Source organism: Epargyreus clarus, unplaced genomic scaffold (genome assembly GCF_041222505.1).
Source record: "Epargyreus clarus isolate Ecla_fem2 unplaced genomic scaffold, WU_Ecla_fem_2.2 ptg000027l, whole genome shotgun sequence".
Lineage (NCBI taxonomy): Eukaryota > Metazoa > Arthropoda > Insecta > Lepidoptera > Hesperiidae > Epargyreus > Epargyreus clarus.
The window spans coordinates 14,007,181-14,032,978 of NW_027332234.1; the positions used below are offsets into that span (position 1 = coordinate 14,007,181).

At 36.8% G+C, this 25,798-nt stretch overlaps 1 protein-coding gene and 1 long non-coding RNA gene across 2 annotated transcripts in view; one reads left to right on the forward strand and one right to left on the reverse strand.

Annotated features, from left to right (window-relative positions):
- Positions 1–551: 551 nt before the first annotated feature.
- Positions 552–25,178, forward strand: SmydA-4 (SET and MYND domain containing, arthropod-specific, member 4). The gene is made up of 11 exons (XM_073088491.1): positions 552–950; positions 6,868–6,912; positions 14,288–14,436; positions 16,954–17,091; positions 20,872–21,033; positions 21,250–21,439; positions 21,807–22,001; positions 22,547–22,779; positions 23,569–23,828; positions 24,068–24,171; positions 24,342–25,178. The coding sequence occupies exons 2-11, from the start codon at positions 6,886–6,888 to the stop codon at positions 24,480–24,482; spliced, it is 1,599 nt and encodes a 532-aa protein (XP_072944592.1). The 5' UTR covers positions 552–950; positions 6,868–6,885; the 3' UTR covers positions 24,483–25,178.
- Positions 21,860–25,798, reverse strand: part of LOC140753727 (uncharacterized) — a 49,536-nt gene continuing 45,597 nt past the window's right edge. Inside the window, exons 2-3 of the long non-coding RNA XR_012103598.1 lie at positions 24,354–24,451; positions 21,860–21,995 (exon numbers count right to left, since the gene is read on the reverse strand). This is a non-coding gene — a long non-coding RNA (uncharacterized LOC140753727). The remainder of the gene's footprint in view (positions 21,996–24,353; positions 24,452–25,798) is intronic.

Genomic DNA, 25,798 nt, shown 5'->3' on the forward strand with positions numbered 1-25,798 from the left:
AATAGCAATAGTAGGTACCTACGTATTAATGTAAATTTTCAGTCTTGAATATCGTAAAAAATCTTAGGCTGGTACGACAATGTCTTACTGAAGGTGCAAATACTTTTGTCTAGAACGTAGATCTCCAACAAATTTTATAAGTGCGTTAGAATGTTTTTGAAGTTCGACAGAGTAAACGAGCATCGGAATTTTAATGAAATGCGTTACGCGACAAACCGCGGTATTATTATTAATCGATGCAAAAATTTACAGTGAATAATATCTGTGTAGGATACCCTACAATTGTTATTCTATAAAAAATATTTACTTAAAAATTAAGTAAGAAATCAAAAGAAGCGCAAATAAGTATTCTGTGTATTGTCCGCGTAAAACTGCCAGTCCGCTCTGAATATAGAAATGAATCGCGGCGCCATTGTATGACTACATCTGCTCGCAACAACTTTAGAGCGGACTAGCATTTTGGCGCGGACTATACAAGATTTCGTTCTAAACTCAGTAAAATAATATGCGCCTACATAAAATGTCTTCTACGACTTCTTTTTCCGTCTGAATTTGTAGATTTGTCATCAACCATTGATCGCTTGCATCATAAACGGTTTCAGTCTTTTAGTTTCAGCTATGCTACGTTGCCAAATTACCAAGAAAATCCCGAAAATTTGCATTCCCCTCTATTGATGGTTTCTTACGAAATATACGTAGCGTTCGTCGTGCCTTTTGGGTGCTTAATTTTATTGTGTCAAGCGAGTCCGTCGGAATAGTTGTCCGTTGTGCGCCGCCGCGGCAAACGTACGCGCCATTAAAACTTCCCGCCGTTTCTAAGGGATACTCGTTTACGTTTTAAATAGTTATCGTTAATGGTGAATATATCAAAGATAAGGGATATGAAGTGTTCAGTAAATTATAATTGGAGGTTATAAATTTCATAGTAGTGTGGAAATTATTTAGTGCGGGTAAGTAAATATGTACTTCCCTATTGGTAACTTACTATTTTTTTAGAAAATATGTATAAATCAAATAAAATATTTGAATTGCGTTTTAATTTACTTTTAAAACGATGAATTAATTTACTTTACGATCATTCGCTGAAATAAAGATTGACCCATTATTACGCAAATAAAAGCAGCAGTTAGAGTATTTTGAGTAAACATTTTGCTCCGTTAACTTACGCACATAGGTAATATTGCACAGTCTAGGTGCGCTTTATAACTTTTTAAAAATCATAGCATCGTCCAATGAGAAAATAAATAGTAGAACCATTTCAAAATTAAAAGAGCGTATCCGCAATACAATTTATGGGGCGTTATTTTAAATGATGATGTATTATGGCGCAATATATCACATATCTTTTTACATTGTGAACGTATAAATTATGATTTATTACATCTTTTGCGGAGAAAGAAGAATTCCCGCAATCTTTTAAGCAGTTATTAATAAAACGTTAGAATCATCAGTGTAGAGTTTTTTATATTTAACAAATCTACAAATTTTAACTGTTTTCTGCCATCAGTGACGGAAGTCAAAATACACCCAATGTCTTAAGGCTTAATAGGTATGTGATAAAGTCTCTGCTTAAGGTTAGCAATGCGAATTCCCTACATGGGAAGGCCGCGTATAAGTGTTTTCACAACCATCAAATCAGCATAAGGCAATGAAATAATGATGACGGGGACAAGGATTTGTCCCGGTGGTGTCATTTTAATCGCAGAGTTGCTTTTTAACTTGCTCGAGCAGTTGTTGGAAGTAGAGTCGGAATCACGGACGCCGCCAGAATTATTTTCAGGGAGGTGTTTTTTCACCTTTCCGACCAGAGGGGCGCAAGTGCACTCCCTTGCACTTCTGTGGATATCACATTAGGTAGGCATTAGGTATTAAGTCTTCTCGGGAAGTTGATGATCAGGCAATAGATATTTGCTGCCCTTTATTTTACCGGTTTGTGCTACCTAAAAAAAAAGGTCTGTGAAAAATATTCTGTATCAAAATTACTTTATGCTTCATCCAACCGCTCTTAATTATATTTTTGGGGTAAATCTATGTGCCTACGTCACTTTTTGTGAAAAAAAAAATCGTTAATACCGATTTAGGCGATTGCAATATTGGATTGTGACCTACAGACAAATCGTGTCTAGTAGGTGGGTTTGGCTCGTACAAACAGACACAAATATTGAAAAAAGTGATATTTTGTATCGGTATCTGCTAATAAATACGAACTTGTAAGGAAATTTATTGAATACGGTGTAGCTTCCCAGTATAAGTATATTTAGGTGAATAAGACATAAGTAGTAGGCAATAAATTATGTATTTTGGATGTTATATCTTAAATAATCTTCATTCTCTGCTTGCATTCAATATTTTTATTTGATTTAGGTCACATATTCCAAATCGATGAATTAGACACTTGCAAACGCAATGGTTAATCATAGGATTAATTGAAAGTATCCTTCTTGTTACATTCAGATAATGTAATTACAGTAACATTAATGATTATTTTCTGATGAAGGTATGTACATACTAATAATATATTCTTTATGTTAATTAATTCATTTTTATACTGTTGGGTATTAGTCATCGCTAAAACGAGAAATATGTAACACTGCAAGTAACTATCTTTTTGTGATTGGTTTGTAGTAGGTTGGTGTCTAGTAGGTAAGTACATTTGTATGAAGGGATATTAATTAAATATATAGGAGCTAAGGATGCCAGCTAATAATCGCTCCCTGGAGCTACACCGATACGTATTTTCAGTTTCAGGCATATTTTACTAGCTACGTAGCTTAGCTTCGACCTCGCACACAGCATAGTTATAATACAGATCTTTGGTGGAAAGGCACCCTTACTGCACTAAACTCTATTTAATAGTCTACGTATGGCTCAAATAATTACCTATGTATTCATAGCTTTACCCTAAAAGCTTAAATCTAGGGGTTAACTTAGAACCTAGGGATTTCTATGAAAAATAAACGCGCGTGGCCAATGTCATACCTACTATTATAGAGCTTTGTTGTTTGTAAGTTGAAATGAGAATTATAGAAATATAAAGAATTCTTAATATTTATTCAAAGCTTTTAGCTCGCATGTTATTATTTAATGACGTAATTGAAGAATTGAAGTAAAATAATTTATAATATTAAGGTTCTGTTCAGCTTTTTTTGTAGGATTCGTACCTACATATCTAATGTTCGAATATTGTTTAACAATGAACTAAGTAAGTTCACTTGTTAAACATCGAAATTAAAGTTACGAATCATCTTTTATAACAAGGATACGATTAGCAATCTTAAGTAGACATATTCTATTAGCTTCAAATCCCTGAGTGTAGCTCATATGTAGAGACTTTGAGTTCAATCATATTTTTATTGGTATTTGCATAGATTAGTATAAATATCTCACCGCCTTGTAATTGAAGGAAGCCACAAAAGCCACAAGTGGCTGACCAACCGTCAGCCACTTGTGGCTTTAAACAGTTCGTCAAAGCATTATGCCATGAGTTCTGATGATGTTTTAGATATTTTTGTGGATGGGTGACGACTAATCATTGGTGCACTTCTCCACTGTTGATATATTAGGTACACGTGTATTAGCCGTGTTGGCAAATATACTGCAACGTACTGCGTGTCGCCGTGTCGCGGTGAGCAGATTTAATTGAATCGTTAATTGTAATTGCTTGCTACACTTATTGAGGTAGCAACACTAAAGATACAACAAGAATTGCAATATCACTTGATTCATTTATATACCGCCGGCGTGCTACGTATGTAGGAAGAATTAAATCAGCCGAGTCCGGACGCGTTTTCATAGTCCTGTAGCACCACAATAACTTTATTACCAAACAAATATTTTCTTTATTCAGATCAACGGAACCCGGTTACATGGTTGGGTTTAGCATCAATTTCCTTGCGTTCTCTCACTAGTTATTTACTTCAAGTATAAAGTTAAGTTGTATGTTTTACTGTTTAACATAGGCAGAGTATATTTGGCTTCTTATTTATATTATTTTTAGAATATAAACTATAATATGTCTAAAATCATTTAGCAAAATAATAGATGTCAAAATATAATGCCCTGTTTGTTCGATTCGATACTTTACATTTGGTTATATTAACCTACCTACTATTATCTATAGTTGCAGTGACGACTAAACTTCAAGGCGTCTTGGTAAATTTCATTAGAGTGTAAATTTCATAGACGTGCTCCCACTAATATTAATGAGCAAACTGAACGTGTAAGCAAAGAAAATTCTGTTTTATATTAAAGGATGTCAACATATTTGTTATGTCCAATCCGTCATAAAACATGATGTTGGCTAGAGATTAATTTTCGCAACTGTCGTGTCGTAAAACGTGACTGGGTGTTTTAAATTGTGTATGAGATAAAAATTTCCACTGCTCTCTTCATTTTCCAAGATCTTAAATCGCTTTATTAGATAGTAGTTGCTATCTATAATAAACAATGCACAATGCACACCCGCCACACCTATTTCTGCCTTGTACTAGCATTGTTAAGCGCTGCTGTGTTCCGCTTTAAAAGATGTGGTAAGGGAGACATGGCTTCTTTTCCGGGGCGTTCCAACTTAACCCTCAGGGGTAGCAACACATCAGTAGCCACTTACAATAAAGTGAACTAAGCTGCAATGCACTGTTGTTGCTGCTATGAATGCACAAAAGATTAAGTATGTACACCCTAGACTAGACTCTGGACTAGAAATCTGTATTTATAGTTTATTAATTACTCGTATCATTATTTCTAGTCGGGGTTCGAATCGAATCCAGAATTTTCTGCGTATTGAACCGGTACGCGCCAAGTCAATGCAATTAACAAAATATCCGTTCATAGGTAAATCTAGAGATTTACACAATTTTTATTGAGATAAATGATTTATCCAGTAACAGAAAAAAACCACAAACAACGTAGAACCACATTTGGGTTTCGGTTGGGTTGTTAATTAATAAACTCAAAGATAAGATCCAAGACAAAAGTTGAACTTTTTCCCATATTCAAAAAAAATATTTGTGTTATGCAAATGTACTTCTAGTTATAAGTAGGTACATAGTGTAATATATGCATCCGTCGAGTTGTTCTAAAGTAGCAGTCGGGTCGTATCTCGTTAGTTAATAAATTTACAACCATGCCGACATATTTATTTTATGTTGAAAGACATATTTATATCTAAATTTGATGTTTCTTTCAATTTATTATACGATGCCAATAAATTATTAAAATTATCAAAGAGTCGCAAATACCATAATGTCTGTGATCATAACAGATTAAAAAAAACTTTATATTCTCTTATATAAAACACAAGATTTTTACGCTGACTGAGTTGAATCGATTTCATTACCTACCTCTTGATGAACTTATCAATAGTTTGTTTTACATAGTAATCATGTAAGTCAGTATCTTGCTCCCTGCTCTAATCCGGATTGGTGAAAAAAGAGCGATTTAGGAGCCTTGGCAACCACAATATATATACATATATATAGTATATATGATTAGCTTAATTTAAAGCCGTAGCCGTAGCTGCATCGATCACTTGGCTGCATTACAAGCCATAATTGGTTTAGAATAATGACGTGCGCCGCAGAGCTACGTCATGAGATCTTAGAAGCCACGATGGATTGTTATCCTTAGAACTGCGGGCAAATTGAATGAGAACCAGCTTTGAATGCTTGCCAATATGTAAATAAACCGAGGGCTAGCCTAGCCGTGATATGACACAAGCCGAACCATTTGCCGGATGTCAAAACAAATAGTGCGTAACACCATAGAATTTTGCGAACATATATGATGATGATGATAAGTATGAGACTAATTAGTAATGTCTTCTTTTCCTTTTTTATATCACAAAGTGGCTTGTTGCAGTTTATGAACTATGATCTTAACTTTCTTCTACTTCCTTTTCACCCAAAATGTTTCTGGAGTCATGCTCTGGAACATTTGCGGCGGATTCAGAATACCTATTACCTATAGTCCAGGCATTATCTAAAAGTGGATTCTAAGTTTGAGCATATTTGTGTATCTATCCATACCACGATACATTCAAATCTGTAGGTTTTGTTACCAGCGAAATATTTATTTAAAAAATAAAATTAACAATGAACAATGGTAGCGTTGTCGCAGTTAAGACACGCAACGTTCCACCAATTTTTGAGTGCAAGAAATTATATTTTGGAGGAAGTATTCAATCACGACTTCACTCGTATTAATTATTTTCATTTCTTAGTTTCTCTACGTTAACATTCGAGTAAAATAAATTGATTCAATCTTTCAACTATCGAAACGCAAATGAAAAATTACATACATTTCATTCCAAAAAAAAAAATGCCTGTTGGACTCGACAGATCCCATTTGATTTGTTTAGGTTTCTCACTGCCGCTGAAATCTGAAGCTCTTTCAAACATGACGTTCGTCTCAAATGGTGTCCCAGTTTCACGAGAAACATTCGGACATTAAAGCGTGTTCATTTTATTATGTGCTAAAAGTTCAAGAATTTTCGTAACTGAGTATTACCCACGTGTTAACACAATAGTTTGGCAGCAAAAATGTGTGAAATACATCAATTTGTTAAAAGCCACGATACACAGAATACGGCGGGTTTACCGAAAATATAATTATTGTTTTGCTATTTTTTTATTACCATGTATATGTATATATCTGTAACATCAAACTTAAACTTAAAAAGTTTTTAATCGTAGCCTTACCTACAGATTATCCTGTTCTTCGTTCATAAATCTATTTCGTGTGACAAATCTATTACTTTGTTTATTATTTAACTGTTACGTTTAATTATAAGAACTACTGATAATTAAGTTATCATATATTTCAAGATCAGAAGTGTGTAATTAAAATAAATGTGTGGTTTCCTGGTTTCAGGTCTGAACATCGTACACAATGAACAAGAAATCTCATAAGAAGAAGGTTAGTTACCTCTAGATATTAAGGTGCTTATTGTTATATCTCAAAGAATCGAAAAAAATGAGACACGTCATACATAGCTAATGTGTGGAAATAAAAATTAAGTAGTAGTGTGCAGATACACTTTTCAAACATCCTGTAAGGATAAAATTTCACAGGTATAACTTTTATTAGTTTTGTGGGGATACAACCCACAACATGTCTTCAGAATACGGTAAATCTATACACGAAAGTGTTGTACCACGTCCTCTGAATTATAAGTCTGTAACTAGAGCTGTAATATAGAGGCTATTTCATGCCTCGCTAGCCCAAAATCTCTCGGATTTAGAGCACGCGAGGCATTTGGCACTACGCAGTGGTACATCGCCACTAAGGGCCAATCAGTGCTCGATAGCCTCGATAATTGATGCAACGACAGCTTCATTGTAAATAAAATCTGTTTTAGTTGCACCCAATTGATGAGGTCTTTGCCCTGTTATTTTTAGACGTCACTTCGCTGAATTTTCTTTGTGGGACCGAATTTGTTTTTTCAATGTAGTTACATTGTTGCTATCACAGTTTGTCATAGTTACTTTTATAGGTACTTTATTGAAGTTCGTCATGTATATTGGTTTTGTATTTATGTCCAAACATGCGTATGATTTCTTAACCATTTAGGAAATAGTTTGTGCGCAATTTTTCTAAAGTAGGTACCTAACTATATAAATTATATTTTAATTAATTATTGTGATTACTGTTGGAACCTATAAATTTTCCACTCTAGGCATTTGTTAGGGCTAAAAAAATAGGAAGGATTTGTGGAAAGACGATGCCTTTTGGTAAACCTGTCGAATTTTAAGGCGACTCTCTACTATCTGCCTGTAGTTACCATTTGTTCTAAAGTGGTCGTGGTAGACAATGTTTCTCAAATTTGTATACTGTACTTAATATTATTTTTTATGGTCTGACATCATAGATATTAAAGAAAAACGCTAACAATCAATTTCTTCCAGTCTGTTGATATTCTTCGTTCCATCAACTGGACAGCTCAAGTTCGCGTTACCGTTAGCTCTTGGACATTAATATGGATAGTAAATAAAACTAAATATAAACAGAGCAAATCGCGTGGCCCTTGGAGCAAGTTCATCTATTCGGAGTTGGCAAGCGGCTTGGCAGCATGCAACTAATTACATAAACGCATCAACAGTCAACATTCGTTAAAAAATGAGGCTGTGGGATTATATATACCTCACATATATACTAATGATTCAACTTTCTCTCTCGCTCGCTCTCAAAAAGGAAGGAGAGTTGCCTAATCTAATTACTTGCCTAATTGAATACTTAGACCGACCCCGGTAGTCTCCTACCAGCAGTGAAACACAACACAACATGAAGGATGGGGTAAAGCATAATTACCTAGTTTTGCGAGATATTCTTAGTTTTCAGGATTTTCAACGTATCGTACTTATAAACTTCAGGCAGAACTATTGTCAATAGAGGTTTGTTACAGACAGGGGCGGCAATAACGACTAACTATTAGATAAAAAAACATCATCAATACTACTACTATATTTGAGATGTTAGATCAATTTCGCCTGGCAACTGGCAAATAGCTCATGGAATTGCGCACTGAAATATCGACCGGATCTCTTAATAGGTTTATATTGAACGAGATATTTGTGCCATCCTCGAATGTGCCACTTCTGTTCAAGAAAATAAACGATGTTATTGTATTACGGGAAGCGGGCTTCGAAGCGGAATGGGGTTCCATATTTTTGGATTCGAAGATGTTCCGTATGGCGTACCTCACTAGTTTTTCTAAACAACGCCGTTTGTGAAGTGATAATTCATTTTCAACTCTGGGTAAACAATAGTATTCGTTAGTCATTATTATATTTCTTTTCTTTTAGTTTTCGGCCATATTATAAATATGGGACCAATATATTTTATTTGATGTATTATTTTAATTGATTTGAAGTTTGTTTACATTAATTTCGAAATCCTATAAAAATATGCACTGGTGTCTTCTAGATTTAGTATTGATTCAATAGAACTACCTAAATTAGACCCATCTAACTAAAGTAAACAAGTAACACGTAAACATCACTTTATCTTAATTAATTTAAACGTATTACTTTTTGAATTCACTAAATCTGCTTAATTGCCTGAGGTTAAGGATAGTAGTATACAGATAACGTGAATAATAAATAAGTAAATAAACGTCTTCCTCGCAACAGCTTATCACTATATAATTCTTTATTATGGCATATAATTAAATTAAACCCAATCATTAAACAAACGCCCATCTTATCATATCACATCGTCTACTAATAATCTACTTGCTTGAGAATTGAATCGAAAACCTGTTACCGGGAAAAATGTTATGGTGTTACGCGTATCTTGTAGTAGTATATCTACATTTAGTATATCTCTGGACGTGACGGTTTTTTAAGAAACAGTAGTTTGATAGTATCTTTTGTGTCATTTCTCATGCAAGCCATCGCTGTCACAACACACGTTGGCACTGTTGGCAGGGCCCCGCGTCTCGTAACTCGTCAGTCGCCTGTCATGCGCTGCATTATATTTCATCTTAATATTTGTGGAGCACCAGCGCCTTTGTAGTTCCTGTTCGGAGTCTTCATACGTTGCAATATAAATACTCAAATGTTAAATGCTCAGACTGAGCTGCATTCTTTTGGCAAAGATGGCAGAAAATTTCGACAAGTAGATAGTTATGTATTTAGTTAATACAATGATATAAAAAACCGTTGGAGTGGAAGACATGTGGAGTTTTAGAGAAGTGTGTACTCTAAGTGTATTGGAGAAATTTGTCTTTTTTAATCTTAAAATTTATAGTTTTATATTACTAAAGGCAAAGTACTGTTTTATTTTCCCTGCCTCAATTAATGATGTGTCGTCATCGCGGCGTCTCTTATTGACAGATGTGCATACTCTAACTTTAACATCAGGCGTCGTACGTGCTTCGGTAAATCCGTTATAATTATGAATTGTATTAATTTTAGCCAACAGTTGACCTAGTCCTAATTGACAAAATTATATGTGTAATGCTGGTAATGAAATAATTTACCTATGTCATAATGCCAAATACACATTATTTATGCTTACAAGTTTTAAACACAGAAGTCTATAGTTGCAGTTACCGAATACCTACATAAATATTATAAGCATAAAGGTACATTTATAATATAGATACTTAACACAAACTACATCTATTTCTCGTAGAAGTATTTGTCCAACAGTGGGTATTTTAGATATAATAGATGGTATAAAGGACACGCGACGAAGTTTGCATGAAATGAAAAATTGTACGATATTTTCTACTATTACACTTTTTACACTAGTGATTCGTTAATATAAAGTTTGTCACATTTTATTTCCATGAGTCATGACTAACGTTACAATGTTGCCAGCAGTTTTCTATGCCAGTCGTCATTGTTTAATAAAATTTATCTTCGTCCAGGATACGTCTTTGACAGTTTATTTAATGTATGTTTAGCCTTTTCAAGTCTAGACAGCGTGGGTCTGTGTTCCAACCAAAGCCTCCGATATAGATATTACATGCTATGATTTTTGTAAAAGTGAAATATACAATGTGTAAATATATGTTAAGACGAAATATGCTGTTTACGGTTGCAATAATGGTAAAGAAAAAATATTTATTTATATTTACTAATAACTTTATAGGAATGAAAATTTATTTAAATTTGCCTCAGTAAGCTTTGCATAGGGTTTCCTCGGTTGTTAGTTGTTACAAATAACATCTAGTGTTGACTTTTTACTACGAGATGGCTAGTCAGCCTGCAGTGCAGTCAGCTAGGTGTTATAAATAACAAAACGTTGAATAGGTACTTGACGCACACACTACCTGACTATCTTTCTTTATGCTGCCTCAGAGTAAATAAATTCACCGGGTGTGCACGACTCCTAGGCAATGACAATAACTAAAACAAATTAAACGACACTTGATCGCGGTCCAAGACACAGAAACAATTGTAGGAGCCCGTTTCGCATATTTCAAACGGCCGGTTATAAGGAATCACTGCCAACGAGCAATTCTTAACTATTATTAACGCTGGCGACGATTGTGTTACTTCTCTAAACTATTTCTGGCAAATAAGAAAATTCTGGGACAATATTCTATTTCGTGTTGGAAATTGCGAGCTCGATTCTCATTCATTATTTTTTATATTATTTTATTACCTCCTGTTAATTTCATGAGTATTATGTTGCTGCTATTTATTAAACCAAATTAATTTAATTTTATGTATATAAAAAATGTTATACTTCATTGTGGACTTTCGAATTATACCGTTGGCAGGATCGCGGCTATTAGAGATTGATTGTCACTCGATGTAATGATAAAAGAATAAGGTTCTGAAACATGTAAATTCATCTTAGAATTCTCAAATACATGAGAATTATATTAAACGTTACAATCCCGTCGTCGATATCTACGGGCCATTTCATTACTAATCAGTTGTCAGGTGGTAGTGACGATGATGATTTTAAACAATTCCAGCTTTGTAGTTTTAAAATTATAACTTTATAACTCAAGAAAATACTATTTGGCGGAACGCAACGCCATCTGTTATATAATGTAAAAAGGGATCCCCCCACAAACTGTTTGTTTGTTAACAAGGGGGAAATCTTAAAATAGTTGAAAACGTCCCAGTGCCCTGGGAGCGACACCCGGTTATGTTAGATTCTTGCCCACTAAAAGCCCCCGGTGGCCTTCCTCAGCGCTACGTGGAGGGTCCGGGATCTCCAATGCGCTTATCGGACTATGCCCTGGAGGAGCAATTAACGCTGCTCCCACACCATCTGGTAATTACGACGGTATGCAGCTACACACATCGCCGTCCTTCCCGATGTCGCTAGCTGGACGGTTCGAGCTACGACTCCTGCAGCCTCGGAAGTCCTCTTTTAGCCGTCTCTTACTACAGACAGGGAAGCTCTATTATGGTCCCGAGACTACATGAACAGGCCCCTACAAACCTACGATAAATGTCATATAATGCAAAGATATTTAACTCTGAAAACATTTAATGAGTATGGCCACAATAAAACACAGCCACTCGCCAAGAACCATTATACCTATTTTAATGGCCGTGCTATTTCCCACACACTCAGAGAAGGAAATCTTGTTTATATCCATTAACCAATCCACTATTTACATTTCGAGTGTACAGTGAAAGATTCATGATCCACAGTTTTTGCACTCGCGAGATCATTGGCTAAATGATGGCAATGGTGCAAATTAATATGTTCAAGAATCAAACATTGATTTATGTAATTTTTCAGTTACATTATTTTATTCTCACGAATACGAAAAATATAAAATGATGGTACAGAACCCTCCGCGTGCGGTATCTACTCGCATTTAGGTAATTTTATGAACTTATGTCAAACGAAATCAAATCATCGTCATAAAGTATTTACGGTCACAGTCAAGCACGTGACCTTAATGTTGTTATTTCAAACATTATTTACATTTTGCATTAAACACAAGACTTCAAAAAACGGAGTTACGTACTTAGGACTGAATCTCAAATCTCAGGAATAGGAGACCGAATTGACACTATCAACCAGTGACATAGGTATATTTTGAAGTCTCTACATTCGAAAATCGTCAAAGGGTTTATTTAACGACCGTAGTCTTATAAATAGGATATAGGTACGTACAAATAATGTTGCTTTACAATGGATTCCTACTCCTGTAAGTGGATTATTTCGTTTTAAGTTTGCTATTAAAATGATAATTGCCAAAAGCTTTCAATTGTTCCAACTCCATACATGCGCAGTATGTATGTACAAATGTATTTCGAAGATGGACTGCGTAAAACGGCTTGGCACAAAAGGATACAATAAATTTTATCATCAATAGTCCATCCATTACTTCTCTCTCTCAAGTGCCTATAGATATTTATGAGAAGGAGTAGGGTTGTAGCTTTTCAAGTATAACAAGTTAAGGTCAAGCGTCCTAATTTTATTAATATTAAATTAGGTAGGTGTGGCTGATATATGATATAACAGTACAACGGCATTCAATGGAAAATCAAGAGGTCAATTAAAGATGAGCTATGAAAATATGTTAATACACGCGTCTCTAGAAATATCTAGGTATAATACACGACAATATAGGCAGAAATGGTTATGACGATGGTACTTTCGTACTATTTTTATAACATTTTTTTCTTCATGAACATGTGCGAATAACTAACCTTGGTGGTGACGTAGTTTGTCACTCAACACCAATTTATTTATCGTAACTTAAAAAAAACAAACGTTATCTCTACATATTTATTTTTATTTTAAGCCACATAACTAAAATGTTATTTGCTGTTTATATTGAAAATGATGAATGAGAGACGTTTGAAAAGATTAATGAAGGTGAGAATTGTTTTGAAATTAGCAATCGCTTAGGTGTTGCAATCTGTTAACGGCTTGCTTTTATTTCCCGGCAATAAATATGATATATTGCTAAATTTGCACCCGAAATAGTTACCTATTTTTAAACATTCCGTTTTGATTTAACTTAATTATTAAACATTTTATTTCCTTAAAACCAGCAGCAATTAATATGCCTAAATAAATTAATAAATATAAATGTTTTTTATTCTGAATAGATTGTGTACAGAAAATTCTTATCGAAAGTCAATAAATTCAATCCTAGACAATGGTATTTTCTATGTTCAACCTGTATGCTAATTTAAAATTAATCCTAGTTGCCTTGTACCTAACGAATTGAGGGGCGACTGATTGCAAAGAGCTTTAAAACGTAAAGAGAAATTTACCCTTCAAATCCTGGAAGCAACCTTAACTCACCCATTTCACGGTCGTATAAATCATTGGCAGGGCTATGAAACAGATTTTTACATCAAGCCATTGGCACGGCGAGTCAAGTGGCACAGAAATACACCTAGACACCGCCTACAAGAGCTGAGCACTCATTCATAATTTCCATACGTCAGTGGGCTGGCCTCCTCCACAGTCCATTCATAAAAGCTTGGAAAAACTTGTCGTGTAAATGTTACGTTGCATCTCCTGCGTAAGTTGAAGTGCTCGGACGTGCTCTTGGCATCATGTTTGTTTGTTTTAAAGTTCAATCAATTACAAATAGGTATACATTCACTTGTCAGTTTGGAGTGGTTCATTAATAATAACGATACATGTGAAGTGATTAGCTTAGCAAATTATACTTAACTCTTGAATTGTTGGATAAGTACATGCAGTGAAAACGGCTTAGATAATAGACCTAATAGCATACTAAAATGTGAAGCGTATATATATAAGTTCAAAAGCTGTGACAATGTGTATAACATTTGTAACTCCAAAAGATTTATTTGTTAAAATAAATTTCAAATGCATATCTTTCCAGCAAAAGAAGCGTGGAAAGGATGGTCGCAACAAGGAGAATATCATCGAGCCTGACGCTCAGTCTACCACTAAGGAGGAATCAGAGTCCGAAACACCAGCACCGAAGGAAGACCTGTGTTATGAAGTAAAGCACTCAGATGTTATGGGCAGGTGGGTAAATAAGTTTTCCAAGTGACTAAACTTCCTTTTTTTAACAAAAGGATGAGGGCAAGGTATCATCGCCAGACCTATTTCTAGTGTGAAGCATTTTCCGAGGAAGGGTGTGCAATCATGCAGGCTGACTGACATTTGATACGATCATCATAGTGAGAGGCATGATCAGATTCTGGTAGAACTTGTCCTATATGGAGTACTTTTGGTAGGTACATGTTAATTTATTTTTTCCTGAGCGTGCTCTACTTCCTTGTATGGTACAGTCAATAAAAATACTAGCTTTATTCGATTGTAACGGCTTCATTTTGTTCTTTTTTGAATCGATGTTCATAATATAACTTTTATGACGGGCAAATAGAACTATTGGGAGTTACCTAATTAGGTGCTTTATTCTGAAAGTGCTTGAAATTTATTGAAAAAATCGAATAACTTGGCATTGTATTCGGTTGTGATAGTGTAGATTTTAATTAAACTAGGTTTTCCCCGCGACTTCACCGCGTTGTAGGTAATATATTCTACGTGTATGTAGAGTAAAATTTTACCTACCACGCGGATCACCCATCCTTCATCCCACTACTCGCTTCGGCGAGTACGGCTTAGGCTTCATTCTTCGGAATGAAGTTCCATCCACATCAACTGAACTCGTGGCGGTCCTCCACGGTTCGGTGTGTACGGTCATTTTTGCCGCGTACGTGCAAAATGTGGAATGAACTTCCTCCTGAAGTATTCCCCGGACGCTATGACATGGGGCTCTTAAAGAGGGGTGCAAAAAGAGTTCTCCTCCAAAGCCGGCGATGCATTGGCGACTCCTCTGGTGTTGCAAATGTCCTTACGGTGACTGCTTTCCACCAGGTATTCTGTCTACCTTATCATTAGGTATAAAAAAAAATAAAAAAATGTAAAAATCAGGAATGAATGTTTGTACTTTTTAAGTTATACTAAACTCTTTGGTAACGGACGTTTAATAAAACTTAAAGAACTATTATGTGAAAATTCATATCTCTACATACATCGGTTCCTACTGTGATTGAAACACAACTTACGCACTACGTAGAATGGTTATACGTATCCACTAAGTCCAAAATGCAAAAAGCGTGCAAGCTCCTTAAAATCGCAAATGGCATTGCAAAAACAGCGACAGGACTGGGCCGCAGGTTTTATAAAATCAGTTAAATTACTTTACGTAAGTAGTTCTGTAAACATAAACACTCATGAAATTTCGTCTTTTCCTGCGTCAGCTTTCTGCGTAGCCTCAGATCAAACAAAAAACACACATAGCCCCATTTACAAAAAGCCTTTGCAAAACATATCATGCGGATTTCGTTTAGTACTATAGTCGGGCCATTACAAACGTGCGGCCCGAGTCATAAAAGATAAAGTCAAAGGAATGTGACAATGCCGCACAACTCGATATCGATAAATAAAGGGATGCCGCTCGGACGCATGTAATTATAATTAAAGGACGCTTCTTTGATGACTAATGTAATTATGGAAAAATATAAATATGGGTGTTATTAAAGGACGCGGTATTTGATGACTAATGTAATAATCAAAAATATAAATATGGATGTTATTAAAGGACGTTATAAAATACATCTTAAAAGTATTTTGCATTATTTCCTTAACCTTTCCATGATTACCTGCTATTCACTATCGACAAATCCGTTTGTTGCTACCCACAACACTAGAAATGCGAGCGAGAGATCTGATATGCCCATAAGTTTGAACGAGAGATCTGATAAAAATGATTTATGACTCACTTCGCACGTTCGTAATGGCCCGAATATAATCTCAGACTTGTTACGACTTGTTGTACGATATTTAACTCATGGATAAGAATGCCGTGGTGGGTCGTTAAATGGATAAATATTACTCGACATCCCATTAAACAGATGATTCAATTAAGTTTCAATGCACTGTTCCCAGGCGTTATCTTACGCTTTTTGCTCTGAGTTCGTAACGTAGTTTACCAGGCAGAGCGCTTGTAATCACCAGTGCCAGTGAGCGATTCAGTTAATTTCTATAGTTTTCCTTTGCCAGAACTCCAGGTGTTTCGCTAATCGGCTTCTTCGCTTACCTCGCTGTAATAAATGTGTATATAAACAGACGATGCCCGAGTGTTTGTTTTGACGTTGGTAATGAATGTCGAGTTTACGTGAATTACTCAGAAACACATTATTTATATGAGGAGCGTCATCTCCGGAACCCTTCGCGGAAGCCACTCTATCGTGGAGTGCGGAATCGGCTTCGTGTAACATATTAGTCAGTCAATTTACATTGTGAAAAATAAAATTGAATTTCTTCTTCAGTTTAAATCTGAGAAACGCTTATTTATATTAAGCTGAAGCTCAGTAGGTGTAGGTAGGCATATTTTTATTTTACGTATTATCTGTACGTGGTAGAACTTTTCACCAATCGATGTCGGCGTTATGGGAACGTTGCCACTATTTTTGCTATAAAGTAGAATGAATGATGATAACGATGTTATAGTAGTGGGTTTTAATTTATTTCCAGGTATGTGGTGGCGAGCAGGGACATCCGCGCCGGCGAGCTGATCATGGAGCAGCCGGCGCTGGCCGTGGGCCCTTGCTCCGGCTGCCCGCTCATCTGCCTCGGCTGCTATCGAGAACTAGACGAGACCTCTATATACAAGTGAGCGTTAATACTATCAGGACACTTCAGAAATCTACGCTGTTTAAGACAAAAGTTTCGCAACTTGTTTATTCTTGGTTTAAGTGAGAAGGTTAAAGTTACATGGAAGATTCATGATAAACAATTGGATGTGGATTTCCCTTCGTCAACTTAACATAGTTCAGGTTAAACATATAAATAACAATTCTTATATTTTACTTCTTACTGGATATGCATTATTGGCTTCCGGTAAGTCGTTACTCTTTTATTTAATTCTGATGATAAGTTACACGAGTACCCTTGTATAGGGCTCGAACACAAAACTGCGATGCGACGCGATGCGAATTCGCAACGCAAAAAATTGCGATGCGAATTGCTGCGATGCGATATCGTGCGGCGTAGCGTCTCTCAGGGTGACCAACAACAACAACCACTGTGCGATGCGAATCATTTCGCAAGTTCTTGCGATGCGTCGAGAGAGCTCGCAGATTTTTGCGATGCGACGTCGCATCGCAGTTTTGTGTACGAACCCATAGTCAGTGCCGTCGATGGATATTAGAAATTTTTTTTTTTTTTTTTTTGTTTGTATAAAGTACCAAGTGACTAATAGGTACTTTATATTAATTACGATCTAGCCTAATTTATGACTAATGAGTAATTCTACGCTAACTTAAACTGCTAAATAATCATATAATGAAGGTGGCGTCCTCTGACACAGCACTTCTTTGTTTTAACACATAAGGGAGTAGACACATTGTTCTTGTGTTCTATAATGTTCACTAATCACTATTTCACTAACACTACACTGTGTCATGTCACAAGCTCAAAGGGTTTAGTCCGTTTGAGTCTTCTCACTAGGTCCGTTGTATCGAGGAGCTGGATAGCCTCGATATTAACGTGATGATGAAGTCTTTTTTGATGACCTTCGGCATACGTATTAATTACTTTTTTGACAAGGTCTACTTTAAGGTCCCGATGTAGATCTTCATTTCTTACATACCAAGGTGCATTTGCAATACTCCTAAGTACTTTATTTTGAAATCTTTGAATAATTTCTGCATTACTTTTTTTGGTACAGCCCCAGAGTTGAATACCATATGTCCATACTGGCATTAGGACTTGTTTGTATAATAATAACTTATTGTATGTAGACAGCGAGGAATGTTTCCCAAGCAGCCAATGCATAGCTCTATATTTCAGCTCTAGCTCATCCCGTTTTTTCTTGACGTGAGCTTTCCAGCGCAGCTTCGCATCAAGAGTCATGCCAAGATATTTGGCTGTATTTGCGTATGGTATAGGTGTAGTATTTATATATATAGGTTGATAGTTATTATGCCTATTTGTAAAGTCGACGTGCACTGATTTGCTTTCATTGAGCTTCATTCGCCACTTTTTCGTCCAGTTAACTACTCTGTTGATAGCTAATTGGCATTTCTCCGCTGCTTCAGCGTGATCATTCCCAACAGCTAAGATTGCAGTATCATCCGCAAAAGTTGCAAAGATGTTGTTTTCTGTTTCTGGAATGTCACAGGTGTATAAGAGGTACAGGACCGGCCCCAATACACTGCCTTGTGGTACTCCAGCTTTTATTTGCTTGAGATCGGAGTATGCTTCTCCTTGTCTCACTCGGAAAGCTCTATTTGAAATATAGGATATTAAAATTTCTGAGAATTGTTTTGGTAGCATTTCTCTTAACTTTAATATCAAACCTTCATGCCAGACTTTATCGAAGGCTTGCGCTACATCTAAGAATATTGCGGAGCAGACTTTCTTCTCTTCTAATGATTTCTCTATTGTATTGGTAATTCTATGAATCTGATCAATTGTGGAGTGTTTTTCTCTAAAACCAAACTGATGGTCTGGTATTATTTTTTTATGTTTTAATATGGGCTTGAGTCGCTTTAACAATAGCTTTTCAAAGACCTTCGACATTATAGGTAATAGGGAGATAGGTCTGTATGATGCAACGTCATGTGGCGGTTTCCCCGGTTTTGGTATCATGATTACTTCAGCAACTTTCCATAAGTCTGGCACATATTGGATTCTAAATGAAGCATTAATTATGGTAGTTAATTTTACTACAGCTTTCCTCGGAAGGTTCTTCATAACTTCCCCTGTGATCAAGTCAAATCCAGGAGCTTTTTTTGGATTAATGCTGCGCTGTATCTCTGTTAGTACTTCTTTTGGCGTCACAAGTTTAATGTCTTGCTCTGTCTGCTCTATACAAAGTCTATTGTGATCACTATAGTCTCCATCATTGTGTTGGAAGATTTTTTCTAGGTGAAAGGCAAACTGTGAAGCTTTTTGCGTATCATCAATTACCCATTTTCCATCCTTATCTTTAATCGGGGGAATCTGCTTGATTGGACGTTTTAATCCTTTGGTTGCTTTCCACAATGAGTAGTCTGTGCTGCGATCATTTGTTAGGCCTTTTAAATAGGTTTTCAGGGTATCGTTATTGAATTGTTTAATTTTTCTCCTAAGTGTTTTTGTTAGGTTGTTCAGATGTTTCTTATCTTCAGGAGACCTAGTTTGGTGCCATCTGTTCCTTTGTCTCCGCTTTTCGCTTATAAGATAGATAATTTCTCTTCCGCAATATTTCTGTGTGTGACCATAGTTTTGGCACCTTTTACATTGAGGAATTAATTTCGAAGTTTTCAGTGGATGAATTTCCACTTTACAACCTAAAATCGATTTTATATTATAAACCTTGTTAATATCTTCTTCATTATTAAACGTAAGCATAAACATGTCAAGTGGCTCTTTATTCTTCCATCTTAGCTTGTTTATAGCTTCCAAAATTTTAAACCCTTTTTCTTGTAAATCTTCCACGATTCTTCTCGGATCACATGTATGGTGTAATTTTTTTGCAACAACCCGTATTGGCCTCTCACGTTTATTTTCATAAGAGTGCCATATTAATTGTTTCTCAGACAGACTTTTTGTGAGTGTTCTGTAGCTGTCTTCGTTAACGGTGTTAATTTTGACTTTATCCTTACTCATCATTTTAACACTGAAGGTATTCCCAATAACATGTTGAGTAAGAAAATCATAAAAATTTTGATAGTTTATTATACCATCCACTATAATGGGTGGTGGCTGAGGAATCTTTTTAATTTTTTCTGGTGCCATTTTTTCGCAGGCATCTTGTTCGACGGAAGTGGGTGATGTCGTTAATTTCCGTTTCTTTCGGCTTTTCTGCCTTATCCACTCCGTTTCTTTAGCAAGTTCCTCCTCGTCGGTAGAGTATGCCACCGGACGAGTTGGCTGCTTATTGGGAATGTTCTCATTCCCCTCTGTATTCTTCTGGGCTTTCAACTCTGTGATCTCTAGCTGCAGTTGAGCTATTTGGCTCTTAAAGTTGGTAATAATGCTTTCGAGATTTTCTCTCTCAGCTTTTTCTTTTTTGTATGCTTCATAGAGCATATGTTCAGTATCTGTTTTTATTTTCAAAGGAGATTGCTTTGCCATACTTACGACAAGTGTAGCTGCACCTTTATTATTATAAAACAATCGGTTATAACACCTTGCACTTTAACTGGGTCATCGCAACGAACGCGGCGCGGCCGGCGGCGCGACGACAATGTTATGATTCGTATGCACTTTCTGCTCTTATTTAGAGCACGCGAGCAACACGACTGATTTTGACGGAAATCAGACAATCACTGGATATTAGAAATCGAAACGGAATGGTCATTTCTCTATTTTACCTAATTTAGCAAGACGCTTTTATTCACAGAGAATGAAACGTGTAATTGTTTTACAGTGTGACGGTGACTAATACCCATATATTTTTTCCAGATGTAAAGGATGCCTATGGCCAATGTGCAGCAGCTCATGCTCCGGGCAAGGCAAGTACACGGGACATTCCACTCAGGAGTGCGACACTCTGAAGAAGGTACCGCCAGACTACAGCAAGCTAGAGGACTTGAAAGATTCCTATCAAGCATTAATGCCTTTGAGGCAGGTAACCTTCAACTGTTTATTTACAAATTTTACAACTTTTATTTGTGTCAATTCTACCTAGACTAGAAAAAAAATTTCGTGGTTTGGAAGAATGTTTTTTTAATATCATATTTAACTTATAATTTTTTTCGTGGTAGGCAATGACAATAGCTTTGAAGCACTTGCCCCAGAAATGTGATGTATTTATTTATGAAGTATAAAAAATACTTCCAGATGTCTACTACAGAAAGAGGCTGATCCTGAAAAGTGGAAGGCAATATCGGAGATGGAATCTCATAATGAACTGCGGAGAGCCAGAGGCGACATCTACCCTATGAATGATAGAAACGTTGTTCAAAGGTTTAAGAAATGGGGACTGGAGTACGACTCTGAAGAGATTCACACAGTCTGTGGAATACTTGAAGTAAGTAATTTTATTATGGATTTCTTATTTTATGTAGCCAGAACATATTTTCTCTTAGTATAATCAATAGAACGCTACCATATTTTTTACAAAGTTACATTGAAGTTGATACCATATTCATCTTTCTTATGCAGGAATAGCGAGTCATCCTTAGCTTTTGCGGGTCCACTTTTGACATAGATTTCCGTCACTTACGCAACAGTTTTGGACTTATGCCTTCTAATTTCTGAAATTACCTGTTCTTTTCTTTACTCGGTCAAATATCCCATTAGTCGATCTGAACCTGGACTGGTTTATTCCAGGGCTTCCAAATTTACAACGTTGGCTGGGATGTACAATTTTGATTTGATCGTTCCGTGTTTGTCAGGTGAACGCGTTCGAGGTGGGCGGGGTGGGCGCGAGCGCGCGCGCGCTGTACGGCGCGGCGTTCCTGCTGGCGCACGACTGCACGCCGAGCACCGCGCACACCGACAGCGACAGCGGCCGCGCGCTCGCCGTGCGCGCCGCGCTGCCGCACCGCCGGGGGGACCTCGTCTCGCTCTGCTACGCTTACACGCTGCAGGTAATCACGGGTGCTATCGATATACTGGCCTTTTTTTCAAAAGGTACCAGACGACGTGGGAGCGAAGCCGGGTTATTTGGGATTTTTATCGCACTAAAATCCCCCCGGGGCCATCCTCATCGCTTTTTGGAGAACTCCGGGATCTCCGACGGAACACAACCGGAGTCCTCCAAGCGCGATGCCCCGATCGGGCTCTGCCCTGGGGGAGCGTTCGCTCCTCTCACAAGACAGTGATTACAACGGTATGAGACCACACATACCGCCGTTCTTCCCGGGGTAGCCCCGGAAGCCCCTTTTTAGTCGCCTCTTACGACAGGCAGGGGATATCGTAGCCCCATTCTAGTCCCGAAACTACAGGGACATGGATATACTGGCCTAGGGTCCATACCTATTTGCTTTCAACACATAGTCTAGTAGATTTTTATGCAAAGCTATTCGATTTATAAATAATCTTGGTTTATTTTAAGAAATTCCGGTACCATTTGAAGAAAAAAAATTATCTCCCGCACCAACCTACCTACAGCTTTCATTTGTTTGTCCTTCAGGGCACATTAAAACGTCGCGAGCACATCAAAGTGAGCAAGTTCTTCGACTGCTGCTGCAAGCGGTGCACAGACCCGACGGAGCTGGGCACGTACGCCAGCGCGTTCTGCTGCCCGAAGTGCGCGGGCCGCGTGCTGTCCACCGCGCCGCTCGACGCCGGCGCGCAGTGGCGGTGCGTCGACAACAGCTGCTCCTACGTCATGCCGGCTGCAGCGGTCCAGTTGTTGTTGAAGAGGTACTTGATGTTATGTATTTTAATCCTCTCTGCCAGTTTTAATCCTTTTAATCCTCGTGGGCTACTGTATTCCCTGCCTAAGAGGCGACTAAAAGGGGGCTTCCGGGATTGCGAGCGGCAAGAGTGGGAGCTCGAACCGTCCAGTAAACTACCCCGGGAAGAACGGCGGCATGCGTAGTCGCATACCATCGTAATCACCAGACGCTATGGAAGGAGCGAACGCCCCAATCGGGCTCTGCCCTGGCCCTGGGGAGCATCGCCCTTGGAGGACTCCGGATGTGTTCCGTCGGATTCCGGAGTTCTCCAAAAAACCTCTGAGGACGACCACCGCGGGGGTTTTAGTGCGGTAAAAAACCCACATAACCCTGTGTCGCTCCCATGTCCTTGGGTAACTTTTGAAGGTTTCCTCTTGTTAAAAAATAAAGGTTTATGAACAGCATTATATTGAACATACTCTAAACTTCCACTATTAATGGAAATTGTCGATTGATGCAATTTTAATAGCATAGATGCTTAGAATTCACCCGAATGTTTTCAGTGATAGTATAGAGTATAGTATAGTATGAAATTTTTCAAGACACATTGGCTATATTAGCGTATTTAATCTATTAATTATATTGATTTTATTTTTGTATTCATCATCTTCAATGTTGGATACTCTCCGGGCGCGAAGAATTTGGCGAGTTCACTTAAGATTTTGTATCTTCTGTTATTAGTTTCTGTTGTATGCGCTCTAAATAAAATTCGATATATTTAGTATTACGCATAACAGCTCCCAATTGCTTTCAGGCTAACGGACGAGTACGAGCAGATCGACGGGAACGACGTCGCCGGTTTCGAGAGCTTCCTCCACAAGTACCGAAACGTACTCCACAGTAACCACTACCTGTGCCTCTCATGCAAGCACTCCCTCAGCCAGCTGTACGGCAAGATTAGCGACTACATGATCCACGAGCTCACGGAGGCACAGCTCAACAGGAAGATTGAGATCTGCAGGGACTTGATGAAGGTGTTCGATGTCATCGAACCGGGATACTCTAGATTACGAGGTGAAATGTTTGTCTATTTCGTTGGATTAACTAAGTCTACTTGAAATTATTTTATATTAATTATCTCTCATTGCTTGACTTTAGCGACTTAAAGTTACACCTATAAGTGTTTTAACAGTAAGATTGGTTCTTTCTCTATCAGAACCGTAAGAGTAGGTATTCTGCCGTACACAGAAATATATTCAAAAGACAACTGCTTCTACAACATGTTAACCACTGACATTTTTTTTGTGTTGCAGGGATAACACTATATGAACTTCATGCGCCGTTGATGGTTTTGACAACAAGAGACTTTGAAAGGAAAGCTATTTCGAAGGATAACTTGAGGAATAGACTAAAAGAGGTATGTTATAAATATATCGATATGAACATTTTCGTATTGTCCTTCCAACGCGTCAAGAGATAGAACTACAAGTATTCTGAATCACGCTATCGAAAACTTTTTAAAGGGAAACTGAGACTTTCAGAAAAATCTGTTTCGCGCTTGTCATATTAAGCCACTCAAAATTCCAGATCGTAGGTTACCTGAGCCAGTCAGCACTGATCCTGGGCTTCGAGCCGGCGCAGTCCTCGGAAGGGCTGATGGCGACGGCGGCGCGCGAGGCGCTCCGGAAGATCAAGACCTGGGAGCAGATTATAGGGAAGATCTCATGAAAACTCCGTAAATCCTAGAATATGATATATTGTTTGCTTTACACATCGATTAATAGGTTTTATTTGTTATTTGCGGGTGAATGGAAGACTTGATGTTTTTATTTAGAAATTGTTCTATTATCGTCATAAAATTGTTAACGATTTTTCAGTCTAGTCTAAACAACTGTTTTTTTGCTAGATTTTTCTTACTTTGTAATTATAATAAAAATGTTAAAAAATAACATTACACAATTATTATGAATTAATTTAATCGGAAAATACTTCGTACCAACAAAGCTAATATCTTTTCTTTTAATATTGTTTTAAATGGCATGACATTCTTAAATTTTGGTAGCTTAGATATTTTTTATGTCTATGGCTCATTGTTCTTTTGTTTATTTTTCTTATTATATTGATTCGTTGATATTTTTACGTTTAAAAGACAATTATTTAACTTCATGTTTATTTTTAGGGTTCAGTATTTATATATTTTTAATTTATTTCGTTTGTACATTTTTAATGTGGGTCGTCTAACACGGCTGTATCTCCATTCGCAATTCTTAATATTAATATTACCTTAATATTACCTGCTTAAAAATAAATCATGTCATAAAGCTTCATTTTTTATATTTTTATATAAAAAAAACAAATAGGTACTTAATTTACCATGAATATTAATTACTATTTACATGCTATTAAAACATTTTATAAACTATACCTTTGTCTTTTATTGTTTTTTTTTTATGAAACCTGTTTATTTCATTTAAAATATTCAAAATGTTATTATCTTTTGTTAAATGAAATACTTAGTCCCTAAATCGGTCACAGGTGTGCTGCTAACCCCTGGAATTTCGTTGGAATGCGTATACCTAAAATATCTCCTTTCAAACCAAAATAAAAAATGTATCTTATGAAAAAATACAAAATTAATTATATATTTTTACTGACTCTTTGATGAAAATGACTTTAGAGTAGGTACCTAAAATAAAATTGGGATAAAGTGCCCCAGGGTGCTTCCCCACCAATGTGTGAGGTAGATAAGCTGTGGATGTGTTTCAAATTCACTAATTTAATACGATTGCTTGATTTTCATTGATTAGCTTAGTTGAGTTTCGGTGGAATAGGGTTCAACGAAGCTGTTTTGTTAATGGTGGAATACGAGTTCAGAAACGCGACAAGTGAAGTTACCGCATTTTATAGCACATCTTACTCGGTTAGCTCAGCTCCGTACATCTCTGGTGAAAAGTCACTCTTATGCCATAATCAAGAAACATCTCGAAGCATTTGCCATTTACCGATATAATTATCTCTAGATTACATCTAGGACTAACTCCACA